Below are 25,758 nucleotides of genomic sequence, written 5' to 3'. Positions count from 1 at the left end.
AAAAAAAAAAAAAAAAAAAAAAAAAAAAGCATTTTAAATTCTTTTATGATGCTCAACAGTAAAGTATGCAGGGGTTCAAGTAATCTGACCAGGTTTTATTAGAAGAGGGTTATTGTTACCTATAAGACATTTTATCATAAAAATATTCAAGCATACAGAATAATTGAAAAAAGAGTAAAATAAATACTCATACGCTGACAACCAGACTCAACAGCTGTTAAGATGTTACCATATGTGTTTTATCTAAAGAGATATATTTCATTAATTAATTTTTGGAACCACCTTCAAATAAATCATTTACTCCAATTATTTGATTCATTTGGTATCAATAGTCCAAATTAGAAACATATAAAATACACTTTGGTAGTACAGTCCCATGAAACCCCAAAATTGAATATATCCATATCATCGCAGTTTGGTCACCGCCACTATTAATTAATCCTATAGGACAAATCACTTAACTCCTTTAAGCTTCTGTCTCCTGATCTTGAAAAAATTAGGAAGCTAAACTTGAAAATATCCAAAGTCACCATAGGTTATTAAACGTTATCATTTCAATACCCACAGGAAAACTCTACTCTCACTGCCATGTTTGATCTGCATATGAAACTCGGAAGAAACGTAAGACACCTGAACGACAGCTGGCCAGAAGCTGCCCCATACCCTAACCCACAAGGATGTGGACACATTTCTAGAAATCACTCCAGCTTTTAAAGTAAGGATGACATTTGGCATAAGTAAACTATTGAATTATTAAGTTGTCTAATGAGGTATTGATTCTCAACCACATGCAACTTCCTGAAATTTTGGTTTACATGATATAATTTCTCCAATCTTTCACTAGCTTCCTATCAAGCTTACTGCTCAGCTTTTAGAAATAAGCATAATAGATCATTAGGCTTCCATTAGAAGCAATTACTTCAAAACAGAGCAAATGTTCCCCTTTCTTTACCACCACACCATATAAGGATCTTCCACAAAGGCAGGCTGTATAAGGAAGCAATCTAGGTTTTGTTTCAAGAATTAATGCAAAACAGCACTCGGTCATTACGGTCATTAATTCAGGTTATTCATTACCTATCAAAATCACACTCTCAAAAAACATATTATGCAAAAACCATTTGAGACTTATCAGAATGTTTAATTATTATTGAAATTCAAGAAAGATCTTCCTTCCTCAAGCCTTCCCAGCATCTAAGATTACTAACGTATAGATTTTTAAAATTATGGCTGCCCTAATTTTGGATGGAATAAAGACTTCAAAACACTTCATTTGTCTAGATCCTGCAGACTCAGGGGCTATTAGTCCCACTCTGAAGACATGGACCCTTTTATGTAGCCCCAGTTTGAATCTAAGTTGTTTGGAAATAGTATGATTTTACTGGCAGAGAATGTACCTTAATATGGAAGCTGGCTGTGTGCCCTAGGAAAGAAGAAAACTGAACTGACCTTGCATTGCAGAAAGACCTCAGATGGTTAGTATTCAACATTCTTCCGCCTCAGTTGAGACACACAGAAGTCTGAGTTAGTCACTGTTTTCAAAAAGTATTTCAGCAGTGAATGGTGAGAAAATCAAATGTAGGTAAATATTGTCATTGATTGTTATTTGTTGTTTTTATTTATAGGAAATTTAATATTTCAATTTCCATACTACTCTAGCTCTGCATAGCAAATTCACAAACATTAACACACTGGTTCTATAACAGCTTTCTAAAATATCTGGAATGTAAATTATTCCCACTGTCTAGAAGACAAAACTGAGGACTGTTATGTCTCTTGTGCATTACATAAGATCAAACAAGTAAGGAATCAAATTTAGATATTGTGATTCCAAATTCAGCATTTTTCCCATTATACTTTACTTGTATTGTATTCTAAATAATTAGTATTAAAAGTACATCACTGTGCATATTTTATAGATATGATTTGCATATCACTTAACATAAGCTACCCTAGATAGTACTAAGAATTAAAATTCAAAACTATCAAATTCTCCAAGATAAAGTAGTAAATTTACCACAATAAATTAGAATTATATTTCCATGACTTTTACCTAATCCCATGGTTTCAAAATCTTACTGCCAACCTAATATTAAAAAGAAAAAGTGTTCAGGGTTGCCTAGGCCTGGGGCAGTGAGGTGGGAAGAAATAGGGAATGACTGCTCATGAGTATGAGGGATTTCTTTTGCTAAGAGACAAAATGTTCTAAAATTAGATTATAGTGATGGTTGCACAATCCTGTGAACATGCCAAAAACACTGAAATGTACATTTTAAAAGTGAATTTTACTGAATTATATAACAATGAAACTATTTTAAAAAGAAAAAAACTAGAGTCAAAGTATATAGAACTTCTGCTTTACTGTATTAATTTTTAAATCTAAGAAAAAATTGAAATTTGGGCTATTTTTTCAATATTTACAAATACTGTTTTGTTCACAGAACTCGAAAACAAGGGATAACCCCAAATTCAAGAGTTTACAATTCAGAAGTTCAAACAGAAATAAAATAGCTAATTATAGTACCAGGCAAACTTAAATACAAATTCTACAAAAATAAATGCACTTAAGATGTAGTGAAACATACTAGAGTAATCTCCTGGGAGCTTAAATATGGAGTACCAGTGGGCTGTATGACCTTGGGCAGCACAAAAAAATATATTAAAGCACTTTAAGAGCGCTTTATGTAAAGCTCTACATAGATGTTAAGGCACTGCTTCCCCATTTATAAAATAAGGAAACCGGTCAAGTCATTTCTACAATTTCCATAAACTCTAATGTTCTACAAATCTATAATTTAATTCTAGACAGACCAAATTTTACTGTGAATTATTTTCATTTTACTTGAAATACTGTCTAATTCCCTCATCAACTAAGTCATAACATAAAAGTACAACATTTTTGTCACTCCCATACCAAACTGACTTACATCCAAAAGAAGGCTGTTTCCTTTAAAAGAGGCATTCTGAAGAATTATTCCTTATTTTAAAGATATAAATATTATGCAATTTCTTTTTTAGAATTCCTTTTCGGAAATGCTGTCTGTGTTTGAATAACTCCAATATTCACAAATATTTTTCCTTTGAAAATGAACTAAATTTTGGAAACAGAAACATCTGGCATACGTAGCTGGCAATCAAAAGGGCAACTTTTTTTATTAATATAAAAATGTAAAGGAATGAACTTTGCAGACATGTATGATGGACAAGTACCCAATGTTCTCTGAATACAATTAGCATACTTTTGTGCTCCATGTCTGAGGCAGGAGAAGAGGGTCTGGAGACAGGGAGCCTAAGGCCAAGCCATGGCTGAGTTCTTAGAATTGGACCAAAACGAAAACCCCATCTCTTCATTCCCAAGTGACAAAGGGCCAGAGGCTCCTCTCTTTACAAAACCCCTCTACCCTACCCCACAAATGGGAAATGCCTCTGAGTGGTCGCAGGCCAAAGCTTCACTTCAGCCTCTGATTGGTCACAAGCCAAGGCTTCACTTCAGCCTCTGATTGGTCGCAGGCCAATCCTTCTTTCACACAGGGTATTGTAACCAATTGGAGGCTTCTAAGAGTACCTAGGGGTGTCACCAAATTTTTTTAGTTTAATAAAATCCCTAAAGAAAATTGCAATCAGGTCTTTTGGGTCACCTGCTCAAGCCCATTCCCACTCTGTGGAGGGTACTTTTCTTTCAAAAAATCTGTGCTTTCATTGCTTCATTCTTTTGTTGCTTTGTTTGTGTGTTTTGTTCAATTCTTTGTTCACTGCACTAAGAACGTGGACAGCTTGCAGTCAAGACTTTGCATCTGGTAACATGTTTACTCATTCAGTCTATTCCCAGAGTTTTCTGCTCTACTAAAATTCAGTCTACTCCTCAAGATCCATATTAGTACTACATTTTCTCCAAACACTTCTCTGACATTTTAAATTCAGATTTTACTGCCCCTTCTTCTGTGTTCAAACAACTTCTAGTTTTATTATACTGTATTTGTTGCATCCCATTTTAGAAACTATAGTGATTGGGTTCTCAGTATCTGAAATTCAGACAGTTCTGGGATAGAATATTTGATCCCACACAGGTAAATAATTTAACTTGACTAGGTTTTCAGTTTATATCCTATAACAGGGTTATGATTTTCATCTAAAAACTTCATAAAAGATTTTTAATTGGTATTGCCTATTGTCTATGACAGTACAAGAAATTAGGCATTCAAGCGAGTAGTGGTTATGTAAACAGGTGCTACCTTGCAAGATGGAAATCTGGCAATATATATCAAAAGCTTTCCATTGGCTGGGCGCGGTGGCTTACGCCTGTAATCCCAGCACTTTAGGAGACTGAGGTGGGGGGATCATGAGGTCAAGAGATCAAGACCATCATGGCCAACATGGTGAAACCTCGGCTTTACTAAAAATACACAAATTAGCTGGGCGTGGTGGTGCACGTGTGTAGTCCCAGTTATTCGGGAGGCTGAGGCAGGAGAATTGCTCGAACCTGGGAGGCAGAAGTTGCAGTGAGCTGAGATTACTCCACTGCACTCCAGCATGGCAACAGCAAGACTCTGTCTAAACAATTAAAAAAAAAAAATTAAAAAATTTAAAAAGCTTTTCATTGTTCTGATCCTTTTGGTCCAGTTATGCTATTCTAATAACACACCCTGGATATAATCAGGATGCACTTAATGATGTATAAGGATGTTGATCATGGAATTATTTATCATGAGAACATTGGTAACAACCTAGTTACCTAACCATAGTGGGTTCCCTGAATAAATTATAGTGCAGCCACTCAACAGAATTTTATTTACATTGCTTTTAAAAAATCACAATATAAGACATAAAAAGCATTCATGATGTACAAAGCATTCATGATGTGTTAAGTGTAAAAGGAAGGTTATAAAATCCCAGAATAAAGCTACAGAGCAAATAGCACTTCCCATACTTCTATATCACAACCACCTTGGCCTGCAGGATGCCAGGGGAGGTGCAGCTACACTGTAGTCTTGTAAAATTCTGAAGCCAGAGTAAATACACGATCAGATAATGTTTTCAACTAAAGAAGTTCCCCTTTTTCTCTACCTCTTTAACTCTTGCAACATTTACCCTGAAAAAAAGGAAAACTCATTTTATAAAATTTTTGAGCCAAGAATCAAGAGCTTTTTTTTAAGGCTCCTGTATCACTCCTCCTGTATCACTCACAGTAAAGACGACTTCTTTCCTTTGCTTTGTTTAGTTTCTGACAATGGAATAGCACTTCTTTTTAATATGAAGTTTTATGTCCATCAGCATTATGACAGTTTCTGTGTGGGTTAACTGGATTTTTAGGGGCCATCTCAGAGCCTAATCTGAAATCCAGAAGAGGCTTCATAAATTGAGGAGAATCCTACAGGAGTTTCTATCACAAGCCCCACTGGTCAAGGGAAGTTTTTTCTTGCATTTCCTCAAGCTGAGACTCAGAAAATAACAACCCCGGGGGAAATTTCAAAGATTTATTTTCTCCTTCCCTGCTGAAAGCAGGAGTTTATGGCACCTTCGCAGTGGGGTGACCAGGGTGCATCTGAACTCCAGTGAGTCAAAGTCTGCGGGGGCATGAATCCTTTGGAAAAATTCTCTGGCTGACTGTAACGTGAACATCCTTGTTAAGATTTAAGGGTTACTCCAGAGATAAAGATAATGAAGATGATGATACCATCACCACACCCAAAAGACATGAGACTGTGATGGGCATGTCAGGTGGATCATCTCATTTGATCCACACTCAATCGAGGTGGGAGAATAACCCTACCAATAGTGGTAACTGTAACAACGGTAGCCAACCCACACAGCAGTTATGTGCCAGCATTTGTTTTTACCATTTTATCAATATTAACTTATTTAACTCCTACAACAACCGTGTGTGTGTGTATGTGTATGTGTGTGTGTGTTTGCACGCGCGCGTGTGTGGGGGGAGAGAGAGAGAGAGAGAGAGAGAGAGACTAATTCCAATCCTATCTTCTGAAAAAGGAACTGAAACACAGAGATGTGGAAGGATTTGCCAAGGTTACATAACTGGTAAGTGGCAAAGCCAGAATTGTTTGAATCTAGTCTCACGCTAGACTCGTGTGAATGACTAAAATTCCTCAGAACAACTTATTTGTACTTCCTTGTTTCCCATGGAAAATGCAACACTGCATTTTACATTTATGCTGCTTAGCACATATCTTTTGTGCATGACAGCCATTCAATACATTTTTTGAATTAAATTTTAAATATATATATATATTTCTTATTTTAAGCTGCTCAGTCTGTTAAGTTGGTTGACTTCTTTCAGTTTCTTTCTTAGGGAGCTATTATATCCTTTTAAATATAATGATAAAAAACTACATTTGGGTATGGAGAACTGGGTTCAATGAACACATAATTTAACGTTTAACGTTTGTATTATTAAGAATCAAACCAAATTAAGTTATAAATCAAAAACCAGAACCAACTATATTAATATGGATGGAAATGACACAATCCATCTTTCTTACCAAAGTGCAAAATGAACACATTTTTTAAAATGTTTATTTCCTTAAAAATAGCCAATACTTGAACATCGAACATCAAAATAGTTTTGAAAAGAATATATTTCCTTACTTTTAAACTTCTAGGAAAACAAGTACATAGCCACCTGTTCAAAACTGTCAGCAACTTTGGAAAGCCGAGGCAGGCAGATTGCTTGAGCTTCGGAGGTCAAGACCTGCCTGAGCAACATAGTGAGACCCTGTCTCCACAAAAAATACAAAAAAGTTAGCCGGGTGTGGTGGCATGTACAGTAGCTGTGATCCCAGCTACTCGAGAGGGTGAGGCGGGAGGATAGCTTGAGCCCAGGAGGTCAAGATTGCAGTGAGCCATGATGGCACCACTGCACTCCAGGCTATGCGACAGAGACCCTGTCTCAAAAAAAAAAAAAAGCTGTCAGCAATAAAATATCCATTATAGACTATCTCTGTTTCCTTATGTCCAAAATGAAATGGTAGAATCAGATGATTTACAACATCTCCTCATTCTCCAGAATTCCATGTTTTAAAGGAACATGGAATGTTCTCCTCATGCTCCAGCTCATGTTTTAAAGGAGAGTGTAGAGGCTAAACTTCTTTAGACAAGGAAATGCATATGGAGATAATTCAGAACAAAACAATATCTATTACTTAGTTAATGCTTAGTTAATGTAATCTCTCTTTCTATATCTTCTATACTGAATGACCCATTTTATCCCAACATAATTCCTAAAATGATCTATCTAAAATTACATGTAGAGAGACACTGGCTATTGAAGCAGAAAACCTATGTTAAACACAATTTGCACCGCATACTAGCTGAGCAACTACTGGCATGTTCCTTCACCTGCTGATTTGCAAAACAAATTTCTTTTCTACCTCTCTCTTAGGACACACAACAACGTAATATTGTTAATATTATATTTATTAATGGTGTAATATATGAGAAAACACATTGTAAACTCTAAAATACTAAAAATGTAAGGAAACTGTACTAGCAGTATCAAGATATTTTCCCATCATGACAGCTAACAGTTATTCTATTGCTGTAGTCAACCATTTTTTCTCTCAATTCTGTTAAAATAAAAAAAAAAATAGTTGTCTATTGTGCAGACAGTTCAACATCTTCTTCCATTTGATGTTTTTCCAAAATTCTTGCTTAATTTTATGACGCCATAGTTTCACATAAGCCTATTATTTATTAAGCATTAAAAGGCACTGTCTGCTTTTATAAGTGAGCTTTGTTATAAATTAATCTTTTAGAGTTCCATAGAACTGAACAAACTAGATGATGAAAAATGAAAAGCAACCCTCTGATGCACTTCACATCCTTTCCAATTTCAATTATTTGGACTCATTTACCTCGCCCAGAAATGAATAAGCTTTGTGAAACTAGGAAAGCTACCATGGCATAACATTTTCTATATTCTTTTATCTCTATGGTAGGAACTCTACTAATTACTTACTTTGGAGAACTAAAAATGAACTACCAAATATACTAAGAGAAGTTGGTAGTGATCACAGTTAAGAGGAAGAGGAAGGAGTGATGTCTGCACATTTAAAATCTAGCAGTACCTACAGCTAGAAAATTTCTACTTGAAATTTAATAAACTTTGCCTCTAGGAAAACACAAATCATCAACCCTTTAAGTTACAATTATCATATAACACTCTACAAATAAAAGAAGACCTTTTGTCTGTATCCTTAATACTACTTCAGCTCCCTCTCAGAAGCACTTTCTATTTGTTCTGGATTTGTACTAGTATCACACTTCTAGACACACACCAACGACAATGATATTTTGGCCATAAAAGAATTTTAAAATGCTATATTGTAGAAAGTATTAGTTATTTTTAATTGAGTGACAAAGCATTGCATTGGATCTAATTATACTGCTTTCAGTTAATTATATTGACTTTATCCAAATCATTGATAGCATGACTTTTCTGATTAACAAAATGTTAGTTAATTAGATAACTTTTTAAAAACATAATTTTGACAACACACATCAACTTGGGGAACTACAGCAAAACAGAGGTCCAAGAGCCTTCTAAAATGGCACTTGTGTTCTTGGAAGCCACAGGAATCATATCTGATAGTGGCAGGCAGGGGTGCGGGTGTTTTCTCCTTGATCACATCTCACTTTTGTCTGTAATCTTGACCTGACTAGGAATTGCAGAAACAGAGGCAGAGTAGAGAAAGTAGTCTGTGTGGGTATCCCTACAGTTCCCAGAAAACACACTTACGGCATCCATGGAGAGGGTTAGATGGAGGCAAACCCGTCTACATATGCCATTTTTCTCCATTAAACCTCAACCTTCACACACTTTCTGAACTAATCCAACCAAGACTTTCTCATGAAACCAAGAAGAGACAAGTCCTCATATGATCAAGTGGGAATTCTAACTTCCAGACTAGAGGGTCATGACTCTGAGCTCCGGGGTTCAAACAATCTATGTATGAGTTGATTATTGAAAGAAACTGAGGGAATCCAAGAGTTGACCTTAAAATACATACATCTCAACAATCAGATCATGGTAAAGTAAATCTCCGTCGCCCTGGATCACTTCAGGGTTTAATTGTTCAAGGAGAGCAGGGTTCTCCATGTGAAAAAAAGGTAGGGAAATGTTTGAGAATAAAAAATACAAAATTCAACCTGTCAAAAATACACCATTCCATTCAGTGTCTTCTAAAAAAACCACATACTCAACCTTAACTACCTCTAAATACAGGGAGCTATACATGTAGATGAAAAATAATGTGTGACCTTACTTCATCAGTGAATCTGAAAACCTGCTGAGAGATTAATGTGCCTTCGTGTTCATTATCTATTACTCATTAGCACTACAAGCAACTACATAGTTCTGTGTTGTCCACACATGAAAACACACACACACACAGCCACAAAGCAAGCCTTTTGTAGACATCACTGGTCAATCGTGACTTGTTAGGTAGAATCTTCTGGTCTCTTTCTATTTTTCACAGAATATTTAGAAGTAGCTGCTTTAATACCACAGAAGACACAGTTTTCCGGGGAAGACTTTGAGATCAGCACCACACTGAAAGCTCAAGGCCCCCAGAAGGCCAGGCTAAGAATAGCCATAGTTTCAGTCTGTATGTAAATGACTAGTTACTGAAATCGCATGTGTATACCACACAGAGAAAAATAATCAACTGGGGTACAAAAAGGCAACAGTAGAAATTAAGAACAGAATTATACACTACTAATATTTAATATAAGATTCCACCATGGCATATGTGTATAACTTTTAAATGAATACACATCCATATACAACTAGATGTTTAAAATATTTTTGCTGAAGAAACATGATCAGAATAGTTTGGGGGTGACTAAAACCACTTAAGCTAAAATGATTTCCACATACATTCAAGCAAATAGAAGTTATATCATTTAAATCAACATTTTCTAAAATGCCTGAGTCACGAAGAACTCAATTTACAGCACTAAATATTTTAAATTTTCTTATTATTCCTATAATATTCATATTCCAATCTACTTTACAGGAAACTGCTTTTTACCATGCCCTCAATTGTTAAATATTTTACAGAAATTGGCACTAAGAAAAAAATAAAGAGGACTTATAAAAATCTCTACTGATTTAATATTAACACAATCTATTTCTAATCTAAAGACTTAATGATATAAAACACCCCAAAGTAATCACATAATAAAAATAAATTAAATTCAGTATTATGTTTCAAATCATTTATATCAGCTTTGTTTCTACTGTGCTCTATTAAAAGAAAAATTATTTTATAGGCATGAAAATTTTAAAGAAACTAAGCAAACAAAACCGTATCTGAGAAAATTAGCATCCAGTGTAGGGTGATTTTAGGTCATCAGGGCAATTTCAATGTTGCTAATTATATCTCCAAGTAAGCAGCACTTACGTTTTTGCTTCCTGCTCAAATTTTATTGGATGCATAACCGAGAAGAAATATTTTTAAAGGCAAAAAATACACATGAATGTGTAAATAGATTGTGGGAAGGGAGTATATTTTAACTCTGAGAGCTGTGACATGCCTTTTTTCATTCCTCCCTTCTCTTTGAAACATATAAGAAAACCCACAAAATGAGAATATTCTACACAAATATCTACTCGTGTAACACACACACTATCTTCTGACAAACAAGAGAAGTATGAAAATAAACAGAAAAGACAAGCTGCCACAGAGGGAAAAGTCTAATAAAAGACTAAACAAATAATACCTAAAAAGAATAATCCTAAAGAGGAATTTAAAAGGGGATAAAAATATTCAGACACTGAATTTCAAAATGCCAATATGAATTTTAAATAGTCGTTTCCCTCAGATTATGCCACATTTTATTCTCATTCATTTCGGTCTCTAAATGTATTTACAATAGACTGTTTCTGTATTTTTATGGAGCAACACAAACTTAAAGCATTTCTTTTCTAAGAAACTAAATTTAGAGAATGTGGGAGGAATAAGGAGAGAGAAAGTCAAGACAGCATTTACAATTTAATGGGAAGAGAACTTACAGTGTCTTAAAGCAAATAAATGTCAAACCTATTTAAACTTTTAGGTATGAAACATGGACTATTGATAATTAAAATATAATTAAGCATTTTTGCTTGGTATAGCTACCTCTATCAATATCAGAGACGGCAACTGTTAAGATTTAAGTCTACAACTAAATTTTTATTTATTTCATTAAATTAATATAGCCCAATAACTTAGATCAGTTTTCAAAATACAACCACACAAATAAAATTTATCTGTTACTAGTTTATTTATTTCATAGTAATTGTGCCGCTTCCTAATCTGGATTGCCAGTTCTTTAGGCAAAATCTCATATGTCACTGCCTTATACTGACACCTGCTGGAAGCTACTGAAATTGTACATTTCTACTGCGTTATCCAGGCAGTTGTTAATTTTGCATATGTGAAAGACTACGTGGAATATAGTATTTCAACAGCAAATAATGTAAATTTTAATTTTCTAAATGAAATAAGTAACATTTATTCTAAACATTTAAATTTTTGTGGTATCTTCAGGAAATTATAAATCAAGAAGTTTTCCCAAAAAGCACGTCTGATGGTAATTTATCCAATGACTTCAGTGATTTAACTTGTGCCTATTTGAGGTAGAATTAGGAAACTAATTAGCAACTTTCTCCAGTACTTGACTTCTGCTGTTTCATACTTTGCACTAACTTAATACCTTGGACTTTAGAAAAATATTTGGTTTTGTGAAAGTACACACACAAATGGATCAGGAAAATGACCCTGCTCTTTTAAAAAAAAGAATGCTTTATATATTCATATTTGTGGTTAAAAAAATAAATAACATGAATTAGTGAATGAGCTTTTCTTATCTATTATCAAAATTGCCTTTTCATGAAAAACATAAATGTTTTACCAGAATAAACTTATCCTTTGAAGTGGAGCAAAACACAACACATTGAAATACTTAGGTTTACAAATCTTTGTAACTGAATTTATTAAGTTCCGTTAAGTTTTAATTAATTTCTTATGCAAAGAAAACTCTTCTAAGTATTTCTGAAAAGAATATCCCACTACCTGAATCTGTCTCCCAAAACTTCCAAAAAAAAAAAGTCTCCAGACAGCAATACATCTAACTGGCCAAATTGTAAGAAATTACAGCGTGATATAATAAAGTTAATGGAATACTGCTTCCCACCTCAATCTGCTGCCACATAAGCATCATCTAGATGCCTGGACATGCCATATTGCATATCATCAGAAAAATAATCTTTTCTTAGAGGCAGTTGTTTTGATCACAAATGAGTTTGGGCAGCTAACAGAGCAACAAGATACATTCTTGAGAACGGTACTAAAAATATGATAGGAAGGATGAATATAGTACTATGGTAGTGTAAAAATTGCTATTATAATTCTCTCCTTTTATATCAAAACACTCTAATTTTGACAAAAGCAATGACATAGTATCACCACAGTTTGAATAAAACTATGATCAAACATATAACAGCTGACTTAAAAAAATACAGCAGCTGATTGAATGGTTTATGTTCAGGATGACGTAGTATTAGAAATTTGCAACTGTCAAACAAGTTGCCCCCTGTAAGTCTACTTAATTCACCTGTCCAAATGAAATTAAATTCTTCCAGTGTAACTATAGTATATGAAGATTCAAGAATATGGGGATGCTTTATGATGAAATTAAGTCTGATCTTTTTTTAAATGTGTTTTTTTTTTAATTGAAAAGCAATTAGCTATAAGAAGATGGAACATTTTAAAAAATCGACTGAAAGATTATTTGGCACTCTTCTTTTAATTTTACTAAAATTTACATAAGATTAATTAAGATACTGCAAAGTACCACAGAGGTAACAGGTCTTAATGAATGTAGTAGTTTTGCTATCATATTTTCTCCAAACAGTTCACTAGCCCATCTCAGAAGACAAGATTATGTCAATTGCAAAATAAATTATGTACTAAACAAAATGTAATTATGCAATTCACTTTAACAGATTTCACAATCAGTTACTAAGAAAGGGAATCTTCCTTGATAAGAACCTGAAAGATTAGTTTTTAGAGCCTGAGAAACAGTACAACTGTCAGACACCCGACATCCTTATTTTCAATCACTCAGTTACCTTACAGAGCTTCTGATACCGAGGAGAAGAAACTGCCATCCTTTGTAAACGATGCAACAAAACCACAACTTTCTGCAGAGACGTTCTCACCACAGCCATCATTTTAAGTTTACCACACTTCTGGAGACACCTCAGAATTTGCATTATAAATGAAGAGCAACGATCATTTCCTCCCGGTCACTGGACAATGATTTGTCAGTTCTCTGAGCATGCTCGTTTCCAGGAAAGCATTTGAAAGATACAGGAGGTTAGGTTCTAGGAAAAAGGAGGCTGGTATTCCTTCAACTTCTCAATTTAAAAAACACAGACAAACGCCACAGAGAAAGCCCCCCAGCAGATGCTCACAGCCAGCACTTGCTCACCCTGGCATGGCAAGAAATGAAGGAAGTTGTCGAGCAGCCAAGCGCTGCCGGCTGCGGGAGAGGAGTGCACTCAGTAGCCAAAGAGGATATTAAGTGAAACATTAAAGCTGCAGATAGAAAGCGGACATCCCCTGGGAACACGGATTCAACATATCACCGCCACCACCACGGTGCATGCCTTGCGGCTGGTTTCTATTAAGAGAGAGTGCAGCATTCACCCTCTCTAAAGAGGGATACATTCACTACGGAAGAAATGCAGCTCTAGCTGTGCTCTGTGAATTAGTGAACAGGAGACCCTGTTATAAATCTTGAGAAGAGCAGAAGGGTACACCTGACTCTAATAACAACAGCCCATACATTAAGTGCTAAAACATCACCTGCCAGACAGGTCTCAGCCCAAGATCACCTAAAACAAAACAACAACAACAATAAAGCAAAACAAAAAATACTTGCAGGGGTTATGTGACTAAGATAGCCTAAAAGCAGAGGGATCCAGTGGATTTGCATCTGCCTGCCTAGAAGGAAAGCCATTAAAAATGGAATAGGTTAGGATTTGTCTAATTAAACAGCTAAGTTAATAAAAAATTAAAAGTCTGTAATTGACTACTGAACATTCCAAATTGCCACATCTCCCCTTAGACAGCATCTTCATGATCTCATTTTATTTGTCATAAAGCTGTTTTAATTTTATGAATAGGAAATATGAGGCCATAATTATATCATATAAAAACCCGGTACAGAATTTTGTGGTTTTATGTGTATATATACACACTTGAGACATATTCTCTACTGCAGCCTGAATATCATTACAAACATCAACTGGGGTAAAGTACTACCAGGAGATGAGCAAAATAACCCTGGATGATTAAATGACTGGGTCAAAGAGGACAGCCAGATATAGAACCCAGATGTTGCTCATTATCAGTGTCCTGCTCAAACTGGTAACCGGGCTAATGCTGCAATTTCACCTCTGTCTAATGTTGTCATGATTCTTTAAAAGAAATGCAGTATTTTCAAGTATTTGTTTTTCCTCCTTTACTTCATTTGCCTTTCTTAGTCCTTCATGTTAGAATGATTTAAAGTCCTATATTGTGTCTTCCAGAATGGTGTTTATCAAGCAGTGTTTTGCCGACTTTATTGGGTCTTATAGAACGGTGTTTATCATGCAGTGTTCTGTGGACGTCTGCCTGTATCTTTTTTCCCTGTAGGTCCATACTGAGAATCTACACTGCCTCCCTCTGGTGAGGCTAACAATGTCACCATATCTGTGTAAAGCCAAAAGTGGAGAACATAGTCGAAGGATAGAATACAAAATGTTAAGGTATTTGGCAAATAGATAGAAATAGATTAGGATTGTTCAGGGGAGAGGGAATTGGTCGAGAGGAATGGGAAATTGATAGTAAAGGGAAGGAGTTTCTTTTTGAGGAAATGAAAATGTTCTAATTTGATTGTGGTGATGATTGTACAACCGTGAACAGACTAGCAACAAATGAATTGTAAAATTTAAATGAATGAACCATATAGTATGTGAATTATATGCCAAGAAAGTTGTTATTAGATAAGTATGAAGCTATAATTCTTGTCCTAGAACCAGCAGATGAAGTCCCCATGAGATAGGCATTCACCCCCAAACACAGTGCTAAGCATGGAGCTGGGCACAGGAGAAAATCTAAAACAATCTATAATCAAAGTCTGCACATATGAAACAAGAGGATGAAAATGAGGCTAAAAGCAAACATAGGAGATAAAAGTGTAATAATCATAAAATATAAATTGTTAGAGAGCAAAACCAGCCACCCATGACAACATTACTCCAGAAAGCAGGAACTCAGGATTTTACCCAGGAAAGAATCAGAGCATCTCAGTTAACTGGTAATGCCAAATGTAAAGCTATAATTTTTAAATATAATTAAAAGCATAACAAACAATCTTTTAGAATATGAACACGCACGTTAAGAATAAATACATTTGAACTAATAAACTAGTTGGAAGTCAATAATGGGCTTTCACACAGAAGCAAAAAATAAAGTTTCTGCATCTTTGGCCAAATACTCTTATCTGAATACAGATTCACAGTGACAACTGCATACCAGGCATCTCCTCCTGGATGTTACTCCAATGCTTCATTTCAACAAAGTCAAAGTGGATGAAATTTGCCATCCCCACATATTTCCCACTAACTTGCAATCCTGCCCTGACATTTTCTTCTACGTTCCCAGTCTTAGGCTCTAACACCACTTGGCAATCTGCCTTTCCCCTTCCTCAGTCTAGGTATACTATTGAGTCATTAGATCTACTACCCCTGCCATTGTCTCCTTTCTGGTCATTAACACCTGTAGCCTGGAGGGCTACATGAGTATCCTAACAGGCCTCTCTTCTGTCACTCTTGTCTAGTTCAACTCCATCCCTCATACCATCAGCTAAATTCCTATAAAGCAAAAATCCTATTGCATCACTCTTGTTTCTATCCTTTATGACTTCTCTTCATTGCCACTGGGTTAAAATATAAATACTTGCATGGCATTTAAAACCCTCTATGAGCTGGACTGCTCAGTTCTCAAGGAGCTTGTCTCTCCTGCAGGTCTCCAAAGAATCAGCTTTTCTCTTGCCAAAAGGCCTCTGCTGGGGAATAAAACCTAACAGCCTTGCAGCAGGGTAATGAAACGTAGATACATAAATCCAAATCATCATCCATCCTTAACAGAATGGCATGTATCATAGCATACTCCCAAAAGTTAATCATCTTCCATGTGCTTTAGAACTATCCTTATCAAAATTCACCCAAGATTCACCTTAAACCAAACATAGAATAAACTGCTTTATCTTCATGAAATACTCCCAAGGCCTTGGATCTGGTTGTCACAAGACATGAAGCAAGTATAAACAGTGAATGTGTCAGCTAAGCAGTTCTACATACACATCCTGTGCATGCAGCACAGATACACAGAGCTCCTTATTCCATCTTCCTTAGTGCACGGAGACTGTGCACCACCACGGCCACCACCACCACCGCCACCACCATGCCACCAGAACTTCTCTGTTATGATTGGCCATGCTCTTCACAGTCATTTTCTCAAAATAACATCTCTCCATTTCCAAACAAGTTTCTATTTTAAATGTCTGCTCACTCATACAAAAGGAGAATCATTAATATACAACACTATAAAAAATTAAAATTATCCTGCCTCAGAAAAACTCAGTAAAAGGTAATAAATCTCTAACAATCATCTATCTGTATGGTGCTGAAAATAAAACCATAGAATATGTTTTAAACAGAATGGAGAGAACACCTTAAGAGCATTTAATAATGAAGCAAGGGAGGAAAAAAATCATGCAAATTACTGTAATGTGAAACATTTTAAACATAAATGTACATATTTATCTTTAAACAAAGGAATTTTAGTAGACTCTTAGTAAATGTCCTCTTTATTACTTTCTACCAGCCAAAAGAGACTATTTTTAGCAACACTAAAGTAATAACATATTATATTTTATAAAGCATTATAATGTATTTTAATATTTTTATCAGCAACTTTTCTTTCTTGATGCTGTTTGCCATAAGTAATCCTGTGCTTAGTTATTTTTATTTTGAAAGATTTTAAATATTTCTATTTACATTTGTCTTCCACTGTTTGAATATCCATTAACTATTGAGAAGAGTCTTAGCCATGGTAAGAATATATCCTAAGACAAAACATGTCAGAAGACATTAAACTCTAGAATAGGCCTGTGTTTTGCTGACGGTCATTACCAGGGTTCATTTAAAGCCTCCTTTACTCATTGTGTATAAACTGTTACCTACTCAAGCCTAGATAGCTATTGAAATTAAAACCATTGCATCAATTAACTGTGAATATCTATAGGTCAGGCTTTTTCTTGTTTAAATCATAAAAAAAAAAAAAAAAAAAAACCTAGCATCTACCCACAGAGTCCTCTATCTCCTAAAATACAGATGATGACTGAATATTTTATCAATTAACATTTATAGTGACCTCATGAGGCTCGAAAGAGTGAGACAAAGGAACAGATTGAATTTTGATACTTGCCTGGTCACACTCATTACCAAGTCACAAATGTATTGTGCAAGGCATAAGAAACAAGCAGCAATGCATTTAAACAGAAATTTTCATCAAATGAATCTTAAGAACTTAACAGTAAAACATCATAAGTTTTCATGCACAGGGACAATTTATAAATAAGCTCATTCCAAAAGATCTGTTTTTCAAATTGTGTTAACTTTTCAGTGAAAATAATTTTAAACTTGAAGAAAAATTGTAAGAATCAGAGTAGTTCAAAGAAAGACTCTGTATGCTTCATCCAGATCCACACATTTGTTGACATTCTACAAAACAGTCTTTTTGATGTTTTAAGAGAAAAGAATTCCTAAGAATGGATTTTAAAAAGGTATCAATGCTGAGTGTCATAACGGTGAGTCAAGGTACAAAGACAGCAGTCAATATTTACTTAGGATTTGCACACAGGACACTGCGTAGGCAACAATATGGATAATATAATCTCTGCCCTTGAAGAACCATGTGATCAACTGGGACAGGAGGAGACACACATCAAAAGACAATGGAGGCCGCACGCGGTAGCTCAGGCCTGTAATCCCAGCACTATGGGAGACCAAGGCAGGTGGATCACTTAAAGTCAGGAGTTTGAGACCAGCGTGGCCAATGTGGTGAAACTCCATCTCTACTAAAAATACAAAACCTAGCCGGGCATGGTGGAGCACACCTGTAATCCCAGCTACTCAGGTGGCTGAGGGATGAGAATCGCTTGAGCCCAGGAGGCAGAGGTGGTAACAAGCTGAGATCTCACCACTACACTCCAGCCTGGGCGAAACAACAACAACAACAACAACAACAACAACAAAAGACAATGGAACACGTGTTCACAAGTATGTCAGAAATAATCATTGTCAAACTGATGTGAAAATGGCATGGTATAAAGTAATCAGATGTAACACTATGGTTGACAAGGAGACTTTCCCATTGAAACAGGTTTTTGTTTTGTTTTTCTGGGGAGTGGACAGAGTCTCGTTCTGCCACCCAGGTTGAAGTGCAGTGGTGCAATCTTGGCTCACTGCAACCTCCACCTCCTCAAGTATTCGCCTCAAGTATTACCTCAAGTAATTTGCATGCCTCAGCCTTCCAAGTAGCTGGGACTACAGGTGCAAGCCACCACATCAGGCTAATTTTTGTATTTTTAGTAGAGACAGGGTTTCGCCATGTTGGCCAGGCTGGTCTCAAACTCCTGACCACAGTGACCTATCCACTTTGGCCTCCCAAAGTGCTGGGATTACAGGACTAAGGCACCGCACTCTGCCTGTATCAGATTTTGAACTGGAAGTTCAAGAGCACTGAAGCAGAACTACTTGAGGGCAGAAAAAGATTCAGACGTATTTCGTAAGATTCCTCATAATGTTAGTAAATGAAAAGTTTTATATTAGCACATTTTGTGTAGAAGAAATATTTGAACCTCAGACTACATATACAATCACAGTTATCAAGCTAATGACATAAAAGTAATACCATCAAGCCTAATATTCTTAGCTATAAACTAAGCCATAGAGCTTTTGCAGCTTTTATATTAAGTATGTACAATAAATGGAGAAAGAAACAACTTCACATTAAGGGAAAATGCCCTTATAATTTAGGATTCAATAAAGCTAACTGTAATGGGGCTTAAAATGACAAGAAGCAGAATAGCTGTGAGCCTCTAACTCTAAATAAACACTTATTACTTCCATAAAACAAGGTGGGTTTTTTCCCTCTATCATTAAGTAAAAAGATCTGATAGAGCCTATTTCCAGAAACCAGTTATTCACAGGAGAGCACAGATTTTGTCAGAGAATAAAGTGACAACCTCACCTTTTCAGGGTAATACATTTGCATGCAGAGGGATCAAAAGCGCACAGGACAGACACAAGTACTGGTGTGGTTTCCCATGCACTTACCTGCATCTGCTGTTTGAGTTCCCTGGCCAAGATACTATCCTGAAGAGCATTCTCCCGATGAGAGGCATCTGCAAGCACATTCACTGTGGCCTCTGCTTCTTGGATCCACTTTAGGAAGTTTTCCAGATCTCTGTGAGAGGCCTGCACCATCCTCCACTCAGCCTCCAAGGCATTCTGTCTGTCAGCAATACTGAAAGTAACGATATGACAGCATGGCTCCATTACTTACAGTAGTGACATCCCATATCACACATCCCTAAATAAAAAACTAACAGGCAGCCCCCAAAGGACCTTTTATTCAAGTCACCATAGGTATTTGGGAGATTTATTTGTATGTGTGTCTTGAATAATCCTTAGTGGAGGGGTCATGTGAATTCTGAGAAGAGTGAAAGGGGGAGAGCCATAAATATATTAAAATCACATCTGTATCATAAAATGATTTTCTTCTACGTTCCCAGTCTTAGGCTCTAACACCACTTGGCAATCTGCCTTTCCCCTTCCTCAGTCTAGGTATATTCCATATGTTGTAGGTCAATACAAAAGGCAACTGTATTCATCCAGTCACTGAATTCTACCACTCCTTTAAGGATTAAATATTCATACAGTCAGTGACTGTCAACGCAATTGCCTTTTGTGTTGACTTACATAAAGACAATATCAACAAATATTCATACAGTTGGTGGCTAAACGAATTCTAGGAAGAAATGAAATCTGAAGAAATATTTAAGACAAAATAAAAATAATTGAAACAGCTGACTTTATATATTTTAAACAATTCATATCAATACAAGTTGGTTTCTTATTTAGTAATATTTAGAATGCATTGGACAAATGAGTTTCTATACACCCTTCATTAAATCTACCTCAAAATTAGAACACAGAGCTATCTTGGAGTTATATGAGCTAAGAGATACACACACCTGTAAATTCAACATTTAAAACTTTATATTCTTCAGAGCTCTATAATAAGAAAACAACTCAATTTTTAAAATTAGTATTAATCATTTCACTCCTAGGCATTTAATTCCAAGAGAACTGGAACGTATTTCCACAGAAAAACTTGTACACAAATGTCCATAGCAGCATTATCTATAACGACCAACTAGTAGAATTAACCTAAATTCAGAGAGAAATCAATAAACAAAATACACTATATCTATACATAGAATATTATTCACCCATAAAAAGGAATGAAGTACTGACACATGCTACAATATGGATGAACCTTCAAAACACTATGTTAAGTGAAAGAAGCCAGACACAAAGGGCCACATATGGTGAAATTCCATTTACATAAAATTTCCAAAATAGGTAAATTCATAGCGAGAAAGTAAATTAGGTGTTGCCTAGGATGGCACAGTAGAGGATAATGGAGGCTGACTACTAATGGTATGGAGTTTCTTTGGAGGATGATAAATTTTCTGAAATTAAGAGTAGTGGTGGTTGCCCAACATAGTGAATATACTAAAAATCACTGATGAAGTATGTGATACAGCAGTGCCCCCTTACCTGTAGGGGATACATTTCAAGATCCCCAGTGAATGTCTGAAATCACACATAGTACCAAACCTTATATAGACCATGTTTTTTCCCATACATCATACCTATTTTTACATTATAAATTAGGCACAGTAAGACACTGATGATAATAACTAATAATAAAATAGAACAATCATAACAATACACTGTGTAAAACTTCTGTCAATGTGATCTCCCTCTTTCTCAAGATTTGCTTTTGTATACACCACAGGTAACTGAAACCACAGCTAGCAAAACCACAGATAAGAGGGAACTACTGTAAACAAATTGTATCACAGTAAAAATCAGCATATCTAATGGACTTTATTTACATGTATTATTTTTCTCTGTCCATCTACTCATCCATCCATCCATCTGTCCTTCTATCTGTATATATACATAGAGGGAGAAATGTCTGGAATATTAACTTAATATTCAAACGATTATTTTTGGGTGCTGGGATTTAAGTTGGTTTTCTTTCCTATTTGTACTTTTTGGCATTTTTTAAAATTGTATAATGATGCAATATCTTTTTTAACATATCATTTTAAAAAATGGACAAAAGATTTAAACCTATACATGACCGTACAAGATGTTTAGATGACAAATAAGCAAATGAAAACATGCTCAGCACATTGATCATTAGAGAAATGTAAATTCAAATCACAATGAGACATTGTTTCACATTAAAATGGCTTTAAGAAAATAACTATACCAAGGATTGGAAGGAATGTGGAGTAAATGCAACTCTCATACATCGCAGGTAAAAGTACAGCCATTTTGAAAAACAGCTGGCAGTTTGTTATAAAATTAACCACACATTACTGATACAACTCAGCAATCTTACCCCTAGGTATTTATCCAAAGAAACAAAAACACATGTCTAGGTGGGGCACAGTGGCTCATGCCTGTAGTCCCAGCACTTTGGGAGGCCAAGGCAGGCAGATTACTTGAGGTCAGGAGTTCAAGACCAGCCTGGACAACATAGTGAAATCTCTTCTCCACTAAAAATACAAAAATTAGGTGGGTGTGGTGGGGCATGCCTGTAATCCCAGCTACTTGGGAGGCTGAGGCAATAAGAATTGCTTGAACTCAGGAGGCAGAGATTGCAGTGAGCCAAGATTGTGCCACTGCACTCCAGTCTGGGCGACAGAGTGAGACTGTCTCACAAACAAACAAACAAACAAACAAACAAAAAACCCACCATATGTCTATATAAAATCTGTATGCCAGTAAATATAGCAGTATTATTGGTAATGGCCCAAAACTGAAAACAACCCAAATACCAACTGGTATTACATACAGATAGACAAAGTTTGGTACAGGGATACAATGGAATACTATTCCACAGTAAAAATAAGCAAACTACTGATACATGCAACAATATGCATGGAATCTCACATGCATTCTGCTAAGTCAAAGAAGTCAGACATAAAAGATTACATACTAACATTCTGTTTATATGACATTCTTGAATGTCATCAACCTCATCCTAGTGTTTACTTCTTAACCTGCAGAATCAATTCAAATTGCCTCACCTGGAATTTAATTTCCTCCACAATTGATCCCAGTTTACTTCTCCAACTTTATCCCCTAGTTTTCTTCAATACTCTGTTTAGGTAATAGTGGTGTGCTCCTTTTTCTCTAGAATATTCTTACTATTGTGTCCACACGAAAATGTTAGATCCATATAAAAATGTCCTGCTGACCCTCTCCATTTATCGTAATCCTACCATAATCCTACCACTCCTTTAAAGGTTAAGGACTACCTCTTCCAGAACATTCCATCCCAGTTAGGTTTCCTTGTCATGAGTTCACAAAAGGTCAAAAATCCTCTTCGAACCACAATTATTCACACAGATCCTGGAAAAAGGCCTTGAATGATGATCTTGTTTCATTCTTAAATTGTATTTTAACTACATTACATAGTTTTTGTATTTTTCCACCCATTCTATAAACTCTCTTTCAGCAGAACTTTTTATACCTTCATATTCCTGAGTCCTATTTATACAAGTATTTACAGAATGACAATCTTTCTATAATATTATTTTATTTTATTTTATTTTATTTTATTTTTGAGACAGAATCTTGCTCTGTCATCCAGGCTGGAGTGCAGTGGTGCGATCTCAGCTCACTGCAACCTCCACCTCCCCAGCTCAAGTAATTCTCCTGCCTCAGCCTCCCAAGTAGCTGGGATTATCGGTGCCTGCCACCACATCTGGCTAATTTTTGTATTTTTTTAATAGAGACAGGATTTCACCATGCTGCCCAGCCTGTTCTCAAACTGTTGACCTCAGGCGATCAGTCAGCCTCAGCCTCCCAAACTTCTGGAACTACAGGCATGCACCACCATGCCCAACAGATTTTTGTATTTTTTTTTTAGTAGAGATAGGGTTTCACCATGTTGGCCAGGCTGGTCTTGAACTCCTGACCTCAAGTGATGTGTCTGCCTCAGCCTCCCAAAGTACTGGCATTACAGGCTGAGCCACCATGCCCGGCCGTGCTATGTCTTTAAAATTAGCTCCTACACTTAAACAAATTTACAAGAAAAAATCAAACTACCACATCAAAAAGTGGGTGAAGGATATGAACAGACATTTCTCAAAAGAAAACATTTATGTGGCCAACAAACATACGAAAAGAAGCTCATCATCACTGGTCATTAGAGAAATGCAAATCAAAACCACAATGAGATATCATCTCACACCAGGTAGAATGCGATCATTAAAAAGTCAGGAAATAACAGATGCTGGAGAGGATGTGGAGAAATAGGAATGCTTTTACACTGTCGGGAGTGTAAATTAGTTCAACTATTGTGGAAGACAGTGTGGTGATTCCTCAAGGATCTAGAACCAGAAATACCATTTGACCCAGTGATCCCATTACTGGGTATATACCCAAAATATTATAAATCATTCTATTATAAAGACACATGCACATGTATGTTTACTGTAGCACTACTTACAGCCCAAATGCCCATCAATGACAGACTGGATAAAGAAAATGTGACCCATATACACCATGGAATACTATGCAGCCATAAAAAAGAATCAGTTCATGTCCTTTGCAGGGACATGGATGAAGCTGGAAACCATCATTCTCAGCAAAATATCACAGGAACAGAAAACCAAACACTGCATGTTCTCACTTATAAGTGGGAGTTGAACAATGAGAAGGGGCTCTCCTGTTAATGGTGAGAGGAGATCACAGAAAAGAGGGTGTGAATCCAAACTGGAGCAGGTATGGGCTGTCTTCAGCATTATCACCACTCTGTATTCCTGTTTTAACATGACAAAACTTACAAAGGATACACTCAGACAAACTCACGAAATCGCGCCAAAGAAGAAAGCAAATAAACAACAACAACAACAAGGCAAAAACAAACAAATAACACAAAACATCCATGAGATCCAAGAAGCAGAGATTGTAAAGTAGGAGCAAAGCAAATACCCAGCATGATGGCTGTGTAGCAGGCCTAGAAAGCATGTCTCCAGAAGAGACGTCACCGAGGAACAATATTAGAAGTGATAGCCTGCTTAATGCGATTGGCATTGTGGAAAATTGTACTGTCAGGTCACTGGAAAATGTGGGAGGATTAGCAATAGGTGCAAAGAAAATTAGGCATATAAAAATAAGGCAATTATTAATTTCAGGTAAAACAAACACATAGGAAACAAAATTAGAGTAAACCTCAGTTTTCAGCTGGTAATAACGTTTAGACAGACAAAATAATGTCAACACTTTATATTTATTTACCTAAAATTCCATGATGAAGCAGGGATAAGAACAGTGGCATCCCTAAGCAAGTTTCTATGTATTTACCAAAATAGGACGTCAGCAGACAATGTCTAATACTGAAGAACTGAAAGATGATGGCATACTCATCTTATTTAGAATATGGAAATGTAAAAGGTAAAGAGAATAGTTGCCTCCAGGAAGGGCACTGCGGTGAGTCGAGGGAAAAGAACTATATTCTGTTATAAACCTTTCAGTGCTTAGTGGTTGTTGTTGGGTTTTTTTTGTTGTTGTTGTTTTTGTTTGTTTGTTTTGTTTTTTTGTTTTTGTAATCATAGGTGAATACTTTTTTAATTTTTTAAAATTTAGAAGTTATTCACTAGAATTTCAGTGGTTGTTGGTGCTGATGTTTTATCGTTCCCCAAACCCTGTCTATATTTTCTATTTTTAAAACATCAACAGAAAAAAAACATTAAGAATAGCCAAATGAAGGCTGTGCTAAAAAAGGCACTAGAAAACAAAGATTAGAGGAGTGCACATGTGCAATCAATCCACTACAAACAGGTGATTCTCCTTTAAGAACATTCAATATATAACATTTAGTCATTAAAAAAATTTACTAAGATCAAACACCTTCATTTCCCATAATCAGAATTCTGTTTTATATTTAAGAATATTCATATGCACACAATAGGTTATATGGCAACAGCTAATGTAAAAAGAGATCATTACAGAATAATTCTATTAAACCCTGAGAATGTCCAAACTAGGGAAGAGGATGCAAATGTCTAAGAACCCTAAGGGTAAAGGCAGAGGATTCTCTTTATATAAGAGATACTTAGATACTTAGCAAGTATAAAGAACCAGGCTAGTAGTATAGTTTGAAGTCAGGTAGCGTGACGCCTCCAGCTTTGTCCTTTTGACTTAGGATTGTCTTGGCAATGCGGGCTCTTTTTTGGTTCCATATGAACTTTAAAGCAGTTTTTTCCAATTCTGTGAAGAAACTCATTGGTAGCTTGATGGGGATGGCATTGAATCTATAAATAACCTTGGGG

The 25,758-nt window shown here is 35.9% G+C and overlaps 1 protein-coding gene across 1 annotated transcript in view; it reads right to left on the bottom strand.

Moving 5' to 3' along the window:
- UTRN (utrophin) overlaps positions 1-25,758 on the bottom strand; it is a 604,813-nt gene that overhangs the window by 268,372 nt on the left and 310,683 nt on the right. The window contains exon 51 of the mRNA XM_017849334.1: positions 19,451-19,640. Coding sequence (XP_017704823.1) covers positions 19,451-19,640 — 190 coding nt within the window. The remainder of the gene's footprint in view (positions 1-19,450; positions 19,641-25,758) is intronic.

This window comes from Rhinopithecus bieti, unplaced genomic scaffold (assembly GCF_001698545.2).
Source record: "Rhinopithecus bieti isolate Rb0 unplaced genomic scaffold, ASM169854v2 scaffold_32264, whole genome shotgun sequence".
NCBI lineage: Eukaryota > Metazoa > Chordata > Mammalia > Primates > Cercopithecidae > Rhinopithecus > Rhinopithecus bieti.
The sequence above is the reverse complement of the archived record's forward strand: the minus strand, read 5'-3'. Positions and strand labels throughout refer to the sequence as shown.